General features: G+C 43.6%; 1 protein-coding gene across 2 annotated transcripts in view; it reads right to left on the reverse strand.

Annotated features, from left to right (window-relative positions):
* The window catches only part of nedd4a (NEDD4 E3 ubiquitin protein ligase a), a 38918-nt gene that overhangs the window by 15347 nt on the left and 5474 nt on the right, over positions 1-18097 (reverse strand). Inside the window, exons 3-7 of one of the 2 annotated variants that reach the window (XM_086026388.1) lie at positions 17523-17601; positions 17382-17420; positions 14599-14652; positions 494-544; positions 55-116 (exon numbers count right to left, since the gene is read on the reverse strand). In XM_086026388.1, the coding sequence (XP_085882514.1) occupies positions 55-116; positions 494-544; positions 14599-14652; positions 17382-17420; positions 17523-17601 (285 nt within the window). Of the gene's footprint in view, positions 1-54; positions 117-493; positions 545-6952; positions 8767-14598; positions 14653-17381; positions 17421-17522; positions 17602-18097 lie in introns of those variants that run through there. The other variant, XM_086026389.1, reaches the window with a different exon arrangement.

The raw sequence follows: 18097 nt of genomic DNA on the forward strand, positions 1-18097 counted from the left end.
TTGGAATGCACAACAAAAGATTAAAAGCTTAAATGGACATGGAATGACACCAACCTTCTAGGGTGAAGCAGAAAATCCTTGAACGTGTATGGCCTTGCCATAGGTGAATTATTGGTCTGAGAAGAAAAAAAAAAGAAATAAGAAAACAAAATAGTAAATTATACCTTAAAATTCAAAGCAAGGCGCTGTTGAGCCGCCGAGTTGATTTGAATTTTTTTTTCTCCACTGAACATTTACATGTAAGGGTTCATCTGTGAATTTTGTTTACCATAAAACAACGGCAGTAATGTGACATAAACATCTTGGACTGTGTTTCCATAACTGGTGACAATGATGCGGAACAGACCCAACGGCTAAGGGTGTTGATATTTATGTGATGGTAAGACATGGGTGAAGTGGAGGTGTGTGCTTGTGGTAGTAAACCAAATGACATGCAGTGGCTATGCAGCACAATGAACTAAGGACTTGCTGTTGCTCTTGGCCAGTAACTTACTGGTATCTGACTGAGAGGAATATCCACCTGTCCCAGAAAGTCATCACGCGTCTGACAAGAGAAAGAGGGAGACACAAACACTTGCACGTCATGACTTGACAGTATTAGTATGCAAATTCAACAAACCCAAAAAATGTTTTTAAATTATCAGCCGTATGATCAATGGATGCAAAAAGTCCATATGTGTGATATAAAAATCAGACCAAGGTAAATAATTCAAAAACATTTTCCACCATTAATGTGACCTATAACCTTTACAAGTCAGCTAAATAAATGCATAAACACCTTTTGAGAGTGTAAGTCAAAATAAACAAACTGCACTGTGTTGTGGCTGTGTTTCGAATTAACCAGTCACCACATACGGAATTAGCAACCGTTTAAAGTGCCTCTGATTAACCACCCCCACCAAAAAAAAAAAAAAAACATACATATTGTTCTTGTAGGCTTTGCCAGACAATTTATTTTTTGCTTCCTAGCAGAATCCAGAAGATTCTGTGCTGAAACTGACTTCCATTTCAAAGTGTTCATAATTCCTTTCAACTTGATTGAGGCGCCAGGGTGGAGCTGAAGAAAAACAGCCCCAAAGCATGCTCCTGCCACCAACATGCTTTGACTGTTGGTATGGTGTTCTTTTGGGGATAAGCGTGTTGTATTTGCACTTAACATACCTTTTAAAATTATGGCCAAAAAGGTCAAACTTTGTTTCATTAGAACAGGGGTTGGCAACTTAAATGGAAGAGCCATTTGAACCATCTCACAAAGAAAAGAAAAAAAACAACGGGAGCCATAAAACCCTTTTCATACTGCATACAACAATTTTTATTTATTTTACCTGTATGTTATAAAAAATAAATTGTCTTGCATTTATTAAATCAATGAGCTGCCAAAAAGAATGTGCAATTTTTATTTCTGTGCGTACCAAAAAAATTCTGAACTCTGAAAAGAGACGCTTGGTTGAGGGTTACTTTCAAATAAAATAATCATTACCGGTATCTATTTTAGTCCTTGCATTCATTAATGGAAAGCCAAACTTAAATGATATCCTTGCAGCGAGCCAAAAATGCTGTCAAAAATGTTCCGTCATCATTATATCACGAGCATTCTTGTGGTATGCAAAGGTGTGTAATGCACTTTAGATGTATTCATGATTTAACCTACAGGTAGGCGAATAGCGCAAAGGCGTCGCACATCAGTGGCTGTGACGCATATTTTGAGCGATGAAAAAAAAAAGGTTCGTTTTGATGTTACAAGATCCGAATTGTCAAATTAAGAATTGCAGCATTAAGAACAATTTCAAATCAAACTTTCATTAATTATTTCCCAAAGTCACAGAGAAGCATAGCAGAAGGATCGAAGACCACCGCAAGATGCCGACTGCAGCATTAGACCATTAAAAAAATAAAAAAAAAAAAAAAGAAGGGAAAATGTGTAAAGGTAGATGGAACTGTTGGAAAAGTTTTGAAATCTCGGTCTCCTTTGATTATATCACAAAAACCTGGCATTTGAACAGGGGTATGTAAACTGTTTTCTTTATCATATTTCATTACACAGATAGAATTGTGCTTAAATCAGGCACAAACCAAATAATTACAGCATGCTATCCTACATTTTGGAAGACAAAATGCTTTGGGTTAACAATACAGGAGAGTTGGTCAATTTGACACCAAATGTACAGTACATACACCCTTGCCAGACAGCGTCTGCCTAACAGTTCAAAGTTTACATGAACAAATATAGAATCCTAGGGAATCCTTCATCCTACCAATAGCATAGCTAGGAAAGTCCAGAATAAAAACACTACAGTCAACAACATACATTCCATGTCAGGGTTTTTAGCTTAAGACACAGTTTCTCCCTGGGACCTGGAGATTCCAATTATGTATTTCCGTATTTACATGCAGTTCTATTGTCATTAGGCTGGTATTGGAAAGTAATCAAATGCGGGAAATAAAATAAACACGAGGTCAAGGTAGCAGCATTTTTATGTGGTAATCAATGAAATGGAAAGTCAGGTGACAAAACGCCACACCCAACAAGACATTTTTTCACTCCATGTGTCATCACTGTCAAACTGCCTTTACACCATATTTTCTATGTACTGTATTTTGTGTACACATTTACACTGTGATGTTCAACTCCCTTTTGAATATAAATAGCCAAGTAAACTGCTAGAATGCATCTGTTGACTGTAGTCCATTGAAACCAAATATGGTTGATGCTGGTAGTTGTAATAATGTGTATTTTTTTATTAGTCCTCTGTCTGCCCACAATGTATTATCGAAGAACAAATTCATTGTATTTTGCTCTCGTCGCTAATGGATCTATACATCTTCAGCTGAATTCGATCACGTTAAAACTTAAATACCCTTTTAGTAAAAGTCAAATTCAAAAGATCAGAAGTCAAATTGTACAAATGATCTTGAGTCTAATTGGGGAAAATAATCCTTTCGATAAAATGTCAGTGCAGTGTTTCCTAAACAGTTACAAGCCAACATTGATCGCAATCCCAGATGGTTTATAAAATACTGTTGGATATTTCCATATCTGGATCATACACCAAAAACGAATGTGAACATGGTCAATGATAAAAATCACACTGTCAAAAAGATGTCAGAAAACTGCTGAGACCAAAGTCTGCTCAATTTTGAAGTTTGTGGCAAAGAGTCTTAACAGGGAGGCATATGTGAAGCAAAGTAAGTGATATTCATCTCTACTTGGCAACTTTAAACTTCTTGACAGGTGGAGCGCAGAACTTGTGAAAGTGAAACCTCAACTTCTGACATGCAAGCCAGCTAATGTTATTGAAACGGCAATACTACAAAGTGTCAAAAATGAAGCCAGCCGGATCGGGTGATTAAAAATATATTCGACAAATTCACTGTCAATTTGTTAAATTGTTCATCAGCACCAAAACAACAGTGGCAAATCCGATATGATCCATGTGATCTAATAAATAACTAGGAAAAAAAAAAAAGTTACCCTACTGCTGCTGCTTTACATGTTTACATTTTATGATAGCAAGGCAGGGCTTGGAAAATTACTGGGCTCCGTTCCTCTTGAGCTGAATTCTCCAAACAACGCTAATACTCCTGAAGGAATCTGGGGGAGTTCCAACTTGAACTCGGAACTGTAGACAACCAAGCCCCCCACTGAAAGGGTGGCAGGTGCACTGCACCACTTAGCCCGTCAAGCGACTCTATAATGGCATTTAGGTCAAGTTGTACATAGCAGATGTTCATGTGATTGGTGATCGCTGGCCATTTATACTACATCTTACCACTCCATGATGTAAGTTTGTGCAATGGGGTTCTGAGTCACATATACATATATATACACACATATAGTGATGGGAAAAAATTTATCCTGATACTTCTTGTGCCGATACCAAGTATCGATACTTTCGAAACCTTATGTATTGCCCTGTTTGTGTGTGTGTATTTGATGGGAGCATTGAGGAGTAGAAGAAAATCAAGTTTCGTAGTTACAACTTGATTTTGTTGTCAATCAGGTTTCGTAGTTAAAACTTGATTTTGTCAGCGTAGGAAGAGCATCTGCCCGTGAGTATTGTTTGGATGCTTCGCCGTGTGCCTTCCTGCAGCGTTTGTGCATACGTGCCTGTTATATGAGAGATCTCGCTGGCCTGCAAGTTGGACTGAATTACATTTCTACTTCCAGTGGCTATGTGAAAGATGAATAGCGACAACGTAATGAATCTAATTTTGTTAGAACAATGCTTTTGTTTTTTCTGTTTATTTTGGGGCTTCTGCCATGACACCAGTAATAGTGCGTAGATGTTCTAATCGACTTCTGACGTGACGTATGCCGTAAAGCAATTCAGGACATTTGTCTTTTTTGGGGGGCCAGGGTTACTCCCTCCCTCCTCAAAGTTGCTTAGTGCCAGTAAAAAACATGCAGACCCTCAGAAGACATGACAAAAGTCCCATTCAACTAGTTGTAAGTCAATGTTTCATCAAAAGAGTTGTGAAAATGTTTTATTTAGGTCGAATACTTGCCCGGTGTTGCTTTAAGTATCACAATACGTATCGGATTGCCACTCAAGTATCGGGACTCATATCGGATCGGGAAAAAAGTGCATTGATCCAGCCCTAAAGTGGTAGGTAGGTGGATGGATATCACAGAATGCTGTTTTCAAATTTTGGGGGCGGTAGTCAGAGACTAGAACGTAGTTATGGCATATCATTGATTTACAAGCATGGTCAAGTAACAAATGAAACTTGTATCACATGTACAAGTTGTACATTTGCAAATTCTATAAACTACCATAGTGGGCATGTATTTACTTAGTCACAAAGAGGATGGGATGTCTATTAAGCATAACAATGTGCTGAAAAAATTTAGGCTTGATTAGAGACAATCAGTGACTAATTGAGAAAATACTGAAAAACCCGAAACATAACACTGAGTGGCGAGCTCAAAGGCGATTACAAAAATTGCAGTCCCAACATAAGATCATATTTCATACTATGCAGGGAACTTGTTTACACTATCTGAGTAGCAGCCAGTAAAATGCCACATTTCAATTCACCTGAGAGACTGTTTACATACCTCAGTATACACTGCAATTCTGGTTTGGAACAGAGTTAGCAACAAAGATGCTGCTGGATTCGACAGTTGTTTTTTTAATGCCTGTTTTTGAGCAAATGTATGCAAATGCTGGATTGGGGTGATTACCATTATTACCGCTTATTTATTACTATACTTAAAGCGGAAGTCAACCCAAACATATTTTTTTCAAGAATATGTTCCCAGCATGCCCACTAATTGAAACAAGGCATTCTGATTAATTTTAAGTTTGTGGAATATAAATTAAGATTAAAAATGCACTCGTTTTTAGCCATCTCTGGGGGCTGCCATTTTGTCTTCTGTCGACTGAAAATGACATCACAATGGCTTACAACGACCAATCACGGCTGACCTGTATTCTGAATCTGAGCCGTGATTGGTCGTTGTGAGCAGTTGTGATGTCATTTTCAGTTGACAGAAGACAAAATGGCTGACCCCAGAAATGGCTATAAATGAGTGGATTAACACTTAATCCACAAACGCAATATTTATCAGAATGCCCTGTTTCAACTAGTGGGCTTGCATAGAACATATTCTTGAAAAAGATATGTTTGTATTGACTTCCCTTTTAATAGGAAAAATGAAGAGTTATTTAGGGGAGAGATGATTTTTTACAACGTACATCGAGTCTTAGTGGTGACCAGATGTCGAATAAAGTGGAGGTTATGTTTGATTAACAGTTCATGTTCATTCCCCACTTTGCTGAAATTATTTATTTTTTTTGTCTAAATCAAGGTAAAACCCTGATCCTCAATGATCCCGGATAGAATTGAAAGCATAACATTTCAGGTGAAAAATAATTAGTTGCGATCATGACACACAATCCTCACAACACAACAACAAAAATCAGGATTCACGGAGAGCTTTCAAATAGATGCACATTAAATACTGCAGACCCTTACTTGACAAGATGCTAACTGCAAGTGTGTGTGTGGTTGGCACCTGATACTTCACAAACACAATATGGCAGGGGCACCCACAGAGCACACCATGCTTTTACTGAGAAAGGCTCACGCTCCCACCCTGCCAACATTTACACCCACCAATAACATCCCACCCCATTTTCAGACATGGTTGGTGTAACTGTGCGCCGCTCTAGTATCATGCTGTTAAATTTGAATCCACAGGACTGAGCCGTGCAACAGAGCACCAGACTATCTGGAGTCGCGGGGAATATTTCAGAAGCACTTTATTTATATCAGCACGGGGCAGTGCATTTCTCACCACTAATATTAGCTTGGGTAAATACTTAGGGAGATTACTCATAGTGCAAAGAGAATAATGGTATATTGTAAGCAACATAAAACTGAGGTTGCACACTTGAGGCCATTCAGGATTCAATAATTTAGTGATTTTCCTTAAAAAACTCCTTTCAAACAGATTTACTGTAAACTAAATGAATATCTTTAAGTGTTTGTCCGCATCGGGCTCATTTAATTGCATGATTTAACTACAGAAATCTTTCCTACTGTATGTTGATCTTACCGCCAGTATAAAAGCTTTCAGGGATAAAACCAGTGCAGTGATATGGAGCAAAATTATTCAGAACATATCATTAATGGGTCCAACAAAGAGAAAAACGAATAACCTTGGACAATGAACAGGCAAAATTAAGCTTGAGATGAACACAGTATTTTGCTGATACATAAATTGGGTTGCATGACTCAACGCCCGTCACACTCATTCGAAAGCCTGAAGTTGTGACAATCTTCTTCAACCGGTTTAACAACTTTATATGCAAACGGAAACTTCCTCTGTTAAGTTAGTCTAAAAAAAGTACATAAAAGCTGCTTGCCTTTGAAGTCAGAAAGAAAAAAAGATGTATTTTCAGCGCAGCGTTTGGAGCAACGGCCAACGTCAAACAAAGACACTCACCTCAGCACTTTGACTTAAGTTCTTTGCGGCATTGTTCCCTTTGCAGCTTGCGTCTGCATCATTAGGTAAGCTCGGCAACTTAGTTGGACAGCATGGAGACAGATGAATATGCACGTGTGGAGAGCATGTCGTACCAAGTTTTGTGTTTGAAACGTGACATGAAATCCCAGTGTTAGCATAGGGCACCTCCAAGGAGAAGCTCCGTTGTATGGCGCGATGGCAATGTTTTTTCTCGAACCTTTCCTGCCCTTTTGCTAAGGCACAGAATTTTTCCTCAGACGGTTTCACTGAGGAGAACAAACAAGCCGAGGTACTACGGTACAGTTTTTTCTTGGCATCGCGTTGAGTCTCGGGCTCTGCAACTGAGTCGGGAGCATCAGGACATTTCCCGTTGACTTCACGCAACGATTCTGCTCCTTTCTCAGCCGTAACTGGTCTCTGGTGGGCAAAGTGGAGCAGAACGCTTCTTGAGCAGTGATGAGAGTTATCGTGAGATGATGGCTGTTCCATTTCATCATTCCTGCCCACCACTTTACATTTAGCTTTGTCTTGGAACGGGAGATTGAAGTGTACCATATGTTTGGTGTCCCGACACTCAGATAAAGGGTTTCCCTTGAGGCAATCTTGTCCACTTGTAGATGTGGCAGACTCTTTCCAAGTCACTTCCTCTTCATCCCGCGAGGAATCGGTGGCAGGTGTCTGGAGAGGAGCTCTTGTTCCAAGGAAAGCAGGGAGAGCAACCGGGTTTACTGGAGAAGCCGGTGGCGTGCTGCAGGGGCTCTTTGGGAAAATAACTAAGGAGGAACAACGCCTCAAGGGAACTTTGGCCTTGCAGCAGAGAACACGCTTCCCTCGGGTAGTCCTGTGTTTTTCTGGAGCCTCTGGCTCAAAGATACTGTTGCTACTCCAGTATCCGGCATCGCTGGCCATACTGCTGCTGCAAGAACTCCCATCAGAGCCTGCAACCGTGCCCGTTTCAATACTCCCAGGTTCTCCATCCCCTACAGTGCCATCCAGGTCTCCACTGAGCGTGGCGCAGGGCTGTAGTGAGATCTGCACAACACTTTTTTGACTACATGCTTTCGTTTTAACCCTCGGTATCAATACTGAAGAATATCGCTGTAAATTTCCATAGTCAGGTGACAGCGAAGTCACCTTGAAGTGTAGAGAACTGTGCGCCAGACTCTCTGTGAGGCTATCAGCTGACAAAATGACTCCACTCTCCTCACCATGGCTGCTGAGGCACTCTGACAGAGGGTCGGTGTGGCTTCTCCTCGACGCGAAGTCCAGACGGAGCCGGTGTGCCATTCGTTTAACTCTCTAGCCCCTGCGGCACTGAGGAGTGCTGCATGATAAAAGTTGGCGGTGGGGGGGAAAAAAGCAAAGCAAAGCAACTGCTCCGTGCTTTGCGATCACAATCATTAGAGGGTATACATAGCCAAAATAGCTCTGGTGACATCCTACATTCCACTCCAGGCTGATCTCAACTTTTAGTCAGAGGAGGTCAGTGGTTGCGTTTGGAGACATCACCCAGACACGCAAACCTTTGAAACAAGAGCAATTCCAGGGTTTCAGCCTTAAATGGAGACCAAACTTATCCTAAAGTTTCACACAGGCAGATACTTTGCCACTAATGTGAATAATAACCACTCAGCTAGTTAAGTGGAACCCGGTTCCAGCGTGTTCAGTGTCTCAAAGTTCCTGTCTTGTCCAGTTGCCTCAATCTAGTTGAATAGCCGAAACCAAAATCAGCACGGTATCCTTCTGTGTTCCATCTCAAAGCGAAGTGCTGGTAAAGTGTTACATCTGCCTCTGCCCTCTCACACTACTAGGCTCTACTTCCTGCTGTGGCTAGCCTTCTAATCTTTCTGCCGCTTGGTGCCCCCACAAATAGTTTTACTCGCTGTTATTGAATTTCAGGAAATCAAGGGAAATTGATCTGAATAACTCTCTTGAAATTAGGGGCGGTGAAGAAAATCACATATAGTCATGTACAAAAGGTTTGGTCTTATATCATGGAATGGTTCTTCACTTGCATGACTTTGCTAGCAACAGAAATAAAGTTGTAAATCTGTAACTTATCTGCCCCCCAACAGAAAATAGAAGATAAGAGCAAGGGCGACCTGATTTGACTGTGGCATGACTGCTGTTATATGACACCTCATGTAACAGTCTGTACTGGTCTGATTTCCTTCCACTGCTGTTGCTGTTTATTAATGGTGAGCTATTGTGAACCAGGCTGTGCTATTTAAATGACCAAGCTCTAAACCTTGTGACTGGCTTTTAGTTGATGGTGCATGAAATAAATAATGGATGACGCACGTGTATTTATGTCCAGTCATATGTGATAGGACAATGAAACGCTCCGCCTCTGAGGTAATATTACAATCTACAAAATAATCTTAACACCTTTATAACGGTTACGTGGAGCTGTTTTGAAGTAGGAAAAAAACAAAGCGATCACCATTACATTTTAATATTATTTGATTATAAAACGATCAAGAGACCTTGGGCAGCATGAAGAAGCAAACTTAAAAGTTTCAATGTCATACACTAGTCGCTAGCTTTCAAAGATATGCTGTCATGAAACATATAGGACCTAAGAGTACTACTAGGCAAAAGGTCACGGTGCGGATAAAAAAAAAAAAAAGAACGTTCTCTCCATTCTATTCCCATTGCATTTTGCAGTCAACCAATCAATGGAAGCAGTGATTCTCGCTCCACCCAACACTATCCTAGAGTACAGTACCAAGCCAAGTCAGATGGTTCCCCAAAGAAAAGGTGATGAAAAGTGGTACTGTAAGTATCCTTGATTTTTGTTGACATTTACAACTTTTGACAATGAAAATGCCGTGAGCCGTCACCTTATCGTGGTGGAGGGGTTTGCGCGCCCCAATGATCCTAGGAGCTACGTTGTCTGGGGCTTTATGCCCCTGGTAGGGTCACCCATGGCAAACAGGTCCTAGGTGAGGGACCAGACTAAGCACGGCTCAAAATGACCCCTTATGATGAGAAAAATTAATGGACCACGTTTTCCCTCGCCCGGACGCGGGTCACCGGGGCCCCCTTCTGGAGCCAGGCCTGGAGGTGGGGCTCGACGGCGAGCGCCTGGTGGCCGGGCCTGCACCCATGGGGCCCGGCCGGGCTCAGCCCGAAAAGGATACGTGGGTCCCCCTTCCCATGGGCTCACCACTGGTGGGAGGGGCCAAAGGGGTCGGGTGCCGTGTGAGCTGGGCGGCGGCGGAAGACGGGGACCTTGGCGGTCCGATCCCCGGCAGCAAAAACTAGCTCTTGGGACATGGAATGTCACCTCTCTGGCAGGGAAGGAGCCTGAGCTGGTGTGTGAGGCTGAGAGGTTCCGATTAGATATAGTCGGGCTCACCTCCACGCACAGCTTGGGTTCTGGTCCCAGTCCTCTCGAGAGGGGTTGGACACTCTTCCACTCTGGAGTTGCCCAGGGTGAGAGGCGCCGAGCAGGTGTGGGCATACTTATTGCCCCCCGGCTTGGCGCCTGTACATTGGGGTTTACCCCGGTGGACGAGAGGGTAGCCTCCCTCCGCCTGAGGGTGGGGGGACGGGTCCTGACTGTTGTTTGTGCTTATGCACCAAACGGCAGCGCAGAGTACCCACCCTTTTTGGAGTCCTTGGAGGGTGTGCTGGAGGGCGCTCCACCTGGGGACTCCATCGTTCTGCTGGGGGACTTCAATGCTCACGTGGGCAATGACAGTGAGACCTGGAGAGGTGTGATTGGGAGGAACGGCCCCCCCGATCTGAACCCGAGCGGTGTTCGGTTACTGGACTTCTGTGCTCATCACGGATTGTCCATAACGAACACCATGTTCAAGCATAAGGGTGTCCATATGTGCACTTGGCACCAGGATACCCTAGGCCGCAGTTCGATGATCGACTTTGTAGTCGTATCATCAGACTTGCGGCCGCATGTTTTGGACACTCGGGTGAAGAGAGGGGCGGAGCTGTCAACTGATCACCATCTGGTGGTGAGTTGGCTCCGATGGTGGGGGAAGATGCCGGTCCGACCTGGCAGACCCAAACGTATTGTGAGGGTTTGCTGGGAACGTCTGGCAGAATCCCCTGTCAGAAGGAGTTTCAACTCCCACCTCCGGCAGAACTTTTCCCACGTCCCGGGGGAGGCGGGGGACATCGAGTCCGAGTGGACCATGTTTCGTGCCTCCATTGTTGAGGCGGCCGATCGGAGCTGCGGCCGCAAGGTGGTCGGTGCCTGTCGTGGCGGCAATCCCCGAACCCGCTGGTGGACACCAGCGGTAAGGGATGCTGTCCAGCTGAAGAAGGAGTCCTATCGGGCCTTTTTGGCCTGCGGGACCCCGGAGGCAGCTGACGGGTACCGGCAGGCCAAGCGGAATGCGGCTCTGGCGGTTGCTGAGGCAAAAACCCGGGTGTGGGAGGAGTTCGGGGAGGCCATGGAAAATGACTTCCGGACGGCTTCGAGGAAATTCTGGTCCACCATCCGGCGTCTCAGGAGGGGGAAGCAGTGCACCATTAACACTGTTTATAGTGGAGATGGGGTGCTGCTGACCTCAACTCGGGACGTTGTGGGTCGGTGGGGAGAGTACTTCGAAGACCTCCTCAATTCCACCGACACGCCTTCCATTGAGGAAGCAGAGCCTGGAGACTCTGAGGTGGGCTCTCCTATCTCTGGGGTTGAAGTCACCGAGGTAGTCAAAAAGCTCCTCGGTGGCAAAGCCCCGGGGGTGGATGAGATCCGCCCGGAGTTCATAAAGGCTCTGGATGTTGAGGGGCTGTCATGGTTGACACGTCTCTTCAACATCGCGTGGACATCGGGGACAGTGCCTCTGGATTGGCAGACCGGGGTGGTGGTCCCCCTTTTTAAGAAGGGGGACCGGAGGGTGTGCTCCAATTACAGAGGGATCACACTCCTCAGCCTCCCCGGCAAGGTCTATTCAGGGGTGCTGGAGAGGAGGGTCCGTCGGAAGGTCGAATCCCGGATTCAGGAGGAGCAATGTGGTTTTCGTCCTGGCCGTGGAACAGTGGACCAGCTCTACACCCTCAGCAGGGTCCTCGAGGGTGCATGGGAGTTTGCCCAACCGGTCTACATGTGTTTTGTGGACTTGGAGAAGGCGTTCGACCGTGTCCCTCGGGGAGTTCTGTGGGGGGTGCTTCGGGAGTACGGGGTACCGAGCCCCCTGATAAGGGCTGTCCGGTCCCTGTACCACCGATGCCAGAGTTTGGTCCGAATTGCCGGCAGTAAGTCGGATTCGTTTCCTGTGGGCGTTGGACTCCGCCAAGGCTGCCCTTTGTCACCGATTCTGTTCATAACCTTTATGGACAGAATTTCTAGGCGCAGCCGAGGTGTCGAGGGGGTCCGGTTTGGTGGCCTCAGTATTGCATCTCTGCTTTTTGCAGATGATGTAGTACTGTTGGCTTCTTCAAGCCGCGATCTCCAACTCTCGCTGGAGCGGTTCGCAGCCGAGTGTGAAACGGTCGGAATGAAGATCAGCACCTCCAAATCTGAGACCATGGTCCTCAGTCGGAAAAGGGTGGCGTGCCCTCTCCAGGTCGGGGATGAGATTCTGCCCCAAGTGGAGGAGTTCAAGTATCTTGGGGTCTTGTTCACGAGTGAGGGTAAGATGGAACGGGAGATCGACAGGCGGATCGGTGCAGCGTCTGCTGTGATGCGGACCCTGTATCGGTCTGTCGTGGTGAAGAAGGAGCTTAGCCGAAAGGCGAAGCTCTCAATTTACCGGTCGATCTACGTTCCTACTCTCACCTATGGTCATGAGCTGTGGGTCATGACCGAAAGAACAAGATCTCGGATACAAGCGGCCGAAATGGGTTTCCTTCGCAGGGTGTCTGGGCTCTCCCTTAGAGATAGGGTGAGAAGTTCGGCCATCCGGGAGGGACTCAGAGTCGAGCCGCTGCTCCTCCGCGTCGAGAGGAGCCAGTTGAGGTGGCTCGGGCATCTGATTAGGATGCCTCCTGGACGCCTCCCTGGTGAGGTGTTCCGGGCATGTCCCACCGGCAGGAGACCCCGAGGACGACCCAGAACACGCTGGAGAGACTATGTCTCCCGGCTTGCCTGGGAACGCCTTGGGATCCTTCCGGAAGAGCTGGAGGATGTTGCTGGGGAGAGGGAAGTCTGGGCTTCCCTGCTGAAGCTGCTGCCTCCGCGACCCGACTTCGGATAAGCGGGAGATAATGGATGGATGGATGGAAAATGCAAAACAATGCATACTATATTGAACCTAGCAGAAACATACCGCTTATTGGACAATTGGACATGGCACACATCACAACAGATACAGATATTAGATCAAGTAAAGTTTTTACTAGCCATAATTTCTGGTCATAGAGGAGACTGGCCAAGCCTTGGGCAGGACACGACAGCCAGCTCTGCCTCAATTTGAGCCAGGAAAACCCCCGCCTTCCGGTCAAGAGCCTTGTTTCTTTCATGGTTTCAAGCTTGCATATGTGCACGATACAATGCATTTCAGAAGTTGATTTTGTCTTGTTTTGCTAACAAAATTCTAGGGATAGGCATCATAATCAATTAATTGATCATATGAATTACAATTTTTAGAATTGGTTGTTGAAAATAGTCAAATGGAGTGGATCACTTTTTATTCAGTCATATGTTGCTTTTGTTCTAAAGTGAAACAACATGATGTCTGCTATGGGAATTTTCAGCTACTTTGTACTTCAACACAGAGCTCCACCATGGCAGCTCCTTGAGACAGCGTCATGTTGCTGGCATCAAATTAGGAGTTTAGAGGATTTAGAGATGTTCTCATGTCCACCTGAAAACAATATTTTAAAAATACATTTTTGCCTAATACATTTAATCGCCATTCACTTCACATTATCTTTGGCTGCAAAACAGAAGGATCCATTGATTGTGTTTTATGATGAACATGCACCTGTTAATGAACATTCCTATGATCTGGAGTCAACAGCCCATGGGACATGAGAATCCTTTTCATTTTTTTGCACACCTTTAGGCAATGTGTGCTGCGATGTTTTTTTTTCAAAGAGAGATTTACCCGTATTTACACCTTGAGAAAATAAGGTGTTGCGTTTGTCAAACACGATGCTGCACATCATGGCAAAATAAGGGCCGCTTAATCTTTAACAGGCAGTCAAACTTAACCCTGTAAAGCATCGGTCTTGACCTCACCTGCCTAAATAAAACATGACCCGCAATCATAGAATAGGCCAAAATCAAATACTAATACTGTTACAATCGGTTGAATTTCAGTGTACAAAAATGTTCCTTTGAAACACTCTATTGTTAAAATTTCAGGAACATCGCCTTAATAGTCATCAGTCAACATAACTATCCACTCAGACATGATTATTGCAGTGTTTCCCAAATTTCAGCACAAGGTAGAAGACAAGATAACAATTTCAAAGGGAAGAGCAGAAGTTTTTCAAGATGATGAGTAAAGATGCCAGGTTAAAAAAAACCAACATCATTTGTCTAAATGTTCTCAGCGCGTAAATATTCTCAGTAAATTCATCACAATGACTCAAGCACAAATGTGCTCACCGGCAGGCACGTACAAAGCAGCAATTAAAGGACCACATTGTGTAACATTCCAGGCGGCCAAGCACGCTGCTCCTTTTAGTCTGCAAATATGCATATCACTTACCAGGCGGTTTTCATCAAACACCTCCAGAAGAAGGCGGTGCTTCCTGGGATGGACCTAAGATATGAAGAAAATCATAACCACTTAATGACTGATTAACCGTGTTCAACAATGTAACATATTCAACAAGGCCAAAAGTTTCAACTGCAGTATTTAGGTTCATGGGTCGTTCATGTGAGCAGGGTGGAGTAGTGGTTAGCATTAGCATGTCATCGAGTGTTGAGGTTGCATGTTTTACAGCTTCATGGCACATTCTAGGAATATACATGTTAGGTTTATTGAAGACACTAAATTGTGAATGTGAGCTTGAACGCTTGTTTGTCTCAATGTGCTTCCTAAAGTGTGTGGAAACATTGTACTAAGAAGTAGGGATGTTTCAATCAGGTTTTATGACACTGATACCGATCATGCATGAGTGAGATCGGCCGATACCGATTCCGATCACATGGAATACCTGTATATTTTTCTATTTATTTATGGTGACTTCTTTATGCAATATTATCTGAAAAAAACCCAGCCATATTTATTGCCGTAATACAGAAATACAAAATCGTTGCTGGCACAATACAACAATTACTCAGTCACAAAGACAACTGAAAAACCAGCTTTTAGTAACACAGTTTTTAAGAGATCAAAAGAATCAGCAGTCTCAAAATACTTAATTATGCAAAAAGTCAAATAAATAACATGTCACCTAAACATTGCATGGTTCAGAATATAATCAAAGTAGAAAAAATAGTCACATGCAGGCTTCACTCGAATAAACTATACAATGAGTTCCTAAATTGAAACGACTCAGGAACTTGAGTTTCTTGTCCTGTGCATAGACAAACTATCTTGTGCATTTGTCAACGAGAAAAAAGTAACGCATCATGCATAACACATTTTGGAATACATATGCCTCGTTCGAACAACGCGAGCGAAAAACTCCCTTGTTAGACTCAACATCGACACAGGACTGACATGCGAGCTCCATTTAACACTTGTAAAACTTAAACAGGATAATAGGCCTTCTTTTAGGAAACTTTCGATGCGACAATACGCTCTCTGGTGGAGCTACTAGCGAGGCTCGAAGTGGGCGAGCAGACGGCGGAATCCGGTGTCTTCCACCACCGAGAATGGTTGGTCATCAAGTCCGATAAATTTCATTGTTTTCCTGGTTATCTGCGTTGCCTTTTGCCTGTCGCGCTGATATTGGTTTGAGTTGGTCAGCATGGGCCGCGTTAGCTGCCGTTTCATTGTTGCTGCTGCTTCAATGCAGTGAGCCTCGTAAACTCACCACAGTCTTCCAAATGTCGGATTAAGTTGGTTGTGTTGAAACTTGTGGCCATGCTCCCCCCGCGAGGTATCTTTTCATGGCATATATGACAAGACGCAAACTACACACAGCACACCGCATGAGCTGCGGGTGATCGGATTGTTGATCGAATAGGCCGATCACGTCATTTTTCACGAAAATCGGCCAATCATTATCGGTGCCCGATCGATCGGAGCATCCCTACTAAGAAGGATAGCATGCCAGCACGTTCACGTCAAATACAATAAAGTGATAGAGCGCTGCAGTTAGATCGAGGAGCGGGGAGATTGACAGAGGAGACGAAGCGGGAGAAGCTACAATTGTTTGGGGGAAATGAAACGTCTACTAAAGCTGACGCTGCATCATTGGCGCGTGTCACAAATGAACAGTCAAAATGAGGATTACTATCATCACAAATGTCCACTTCATGCTTCAAGTCAAATCAAATTAAACTCAAATATCAACACCGCGACGCTTCACAACTGTGAAGTTGCAAGGACTATCGTGATTGGTCCAGCCAAACAACCCCCCTGCCCCGCCCTTGCGTGCTACTTGGCGTGCCTCGTAAATACATATTAAAAAGCGTTGCTGTGTTGCTAATGCATTACATTAAACGAATGCAAAAACGGAGTAGAACTATCAGAGCATTTTTATTTTCTTTCTGTGGCCAAATGTATTTGACAAAATGAAAGCCCACATGTTAGAAACAGGTGGTTGCTTGGACGTAGTAACTGTGAGCCAGTAATGGCAAAAGAGATGCAGCCATTAACCACGTTGAGAAAGTAACGTTTGGAGAAATGCTGCTTTTTTTTGATAGGCTGTACGAATCTTAATGCAAAACAGGTTGCTTTGATCTGCTTATTGTGATGTCACTTGTTATGTTAGCAAATTAATGTTACTTGGCACTTATTCTTACCCACCTGGAAACTTGATTGGCAGGATAATGCCTTTTAATGTATTAGTGACATAACGCCGGATGATAAAATGATAAGAACGACTGACAACTTTGTGAATGTTAAGGTTAATCAATGTTGAAATGAATGAATGTTCAAAAGTCATAACCAACACTCTGACACAGAGCACATCAAACACAAATACTTTCAAGTAAGTTACGTGCCTTTTGGAATTGTGCTTCAAATAAAGAACTTTTATGATGACCAGATTGGTGGGTAATCATTTACCGGTCAATATTGCCGAAAAAGACAGGCAGCAATTTTGTTTATAAAAAAAAAAAAAAAAAAGAGTGAACCTTTTAAACTGTGGTGTTGAATGCGATGCAGTCTAAAACTGGAGTGCACTTAACATTTTTGCTGGTGCACCGAAGAAAACAAAACATCACTTCAGCTTTGACACCAAAAAATCTGAAGTCATTCAACCCCAAGCGTACCCTAAGTGGCAGGGTGTGACCTGCCTCTCGAACAAAGTGAAAGGTTCCAGTTCACCCGGGCTTAGAAAATCAGTGGATGGATAGTATGTTCAAAACACTTACTCTAAAATAGAATTCCTCATTCCATTTTGGATCGAGCGACTTCAGGTGACAGGAGCCAAGCAAAAAAAACAAACAAAACACATGAGTACACACATATCACATAGGAGTATTAGAACTGCAAATATGCGTGTTCTCTGTCACCTTTTTAATTGTTTTAGTTTGCTGACTTGCTATTTCCCCACTGGAAGGATCATAGAGAGACAGTTTCGTGTACGGATCACTGCAAAAGAAACAAAATATATTTGAATGTGGACATGAAGTCAGCATTGATCTGCAGAATACAGTTGAGTATAAGTGCTGTAATGTATATTGCATCAGTGATTCCCCATGGTGGGATGTGACCAAAGTAACATTAACATAATGGTTAATGATTCGGCTACTTTTTACTTCACACAAAATGGACGGTAATAGTTATTCCATAATGATTTGGGTCATTGTGACGCACATTAAAACCACATTCGGTCTCATATTGCCCATTAGTCCAGTGCATTAGGTTTGTATTAGCAGGCTGGTGGTACATAATTCTGGGTAACAGTAGTAAAGATTATGTTGCTAATATTTTTTTTTAAGTCTTCTGATAAAATACAGCAATTCAAATGCTAAATCGAATGATTAGAAAAACGCTTCTTTTAGCAGAAAAAAGATGTGTCTGACAAGTGGTAACTAATATAACTGTTACACATTAACCTTCATTGCTCTCGGAGGAACCAAAAGCA

The sequence above is a fragment of the Filicampus tigris genome, chromosome 3 (assembly GCF_054856515.1).
Source record: "Filicampus tigris isolate MCC_2025a chromosome 3, RoL_Ftig_1.0, whole genome shotgun sequence".
Classification (NCBI taxonomy): Eukaryota; Metazoa; Chordata; class Actinopteri; order Syngnathiformes; family Syngnathidae; genus Filicampus; species Filicampus tigris.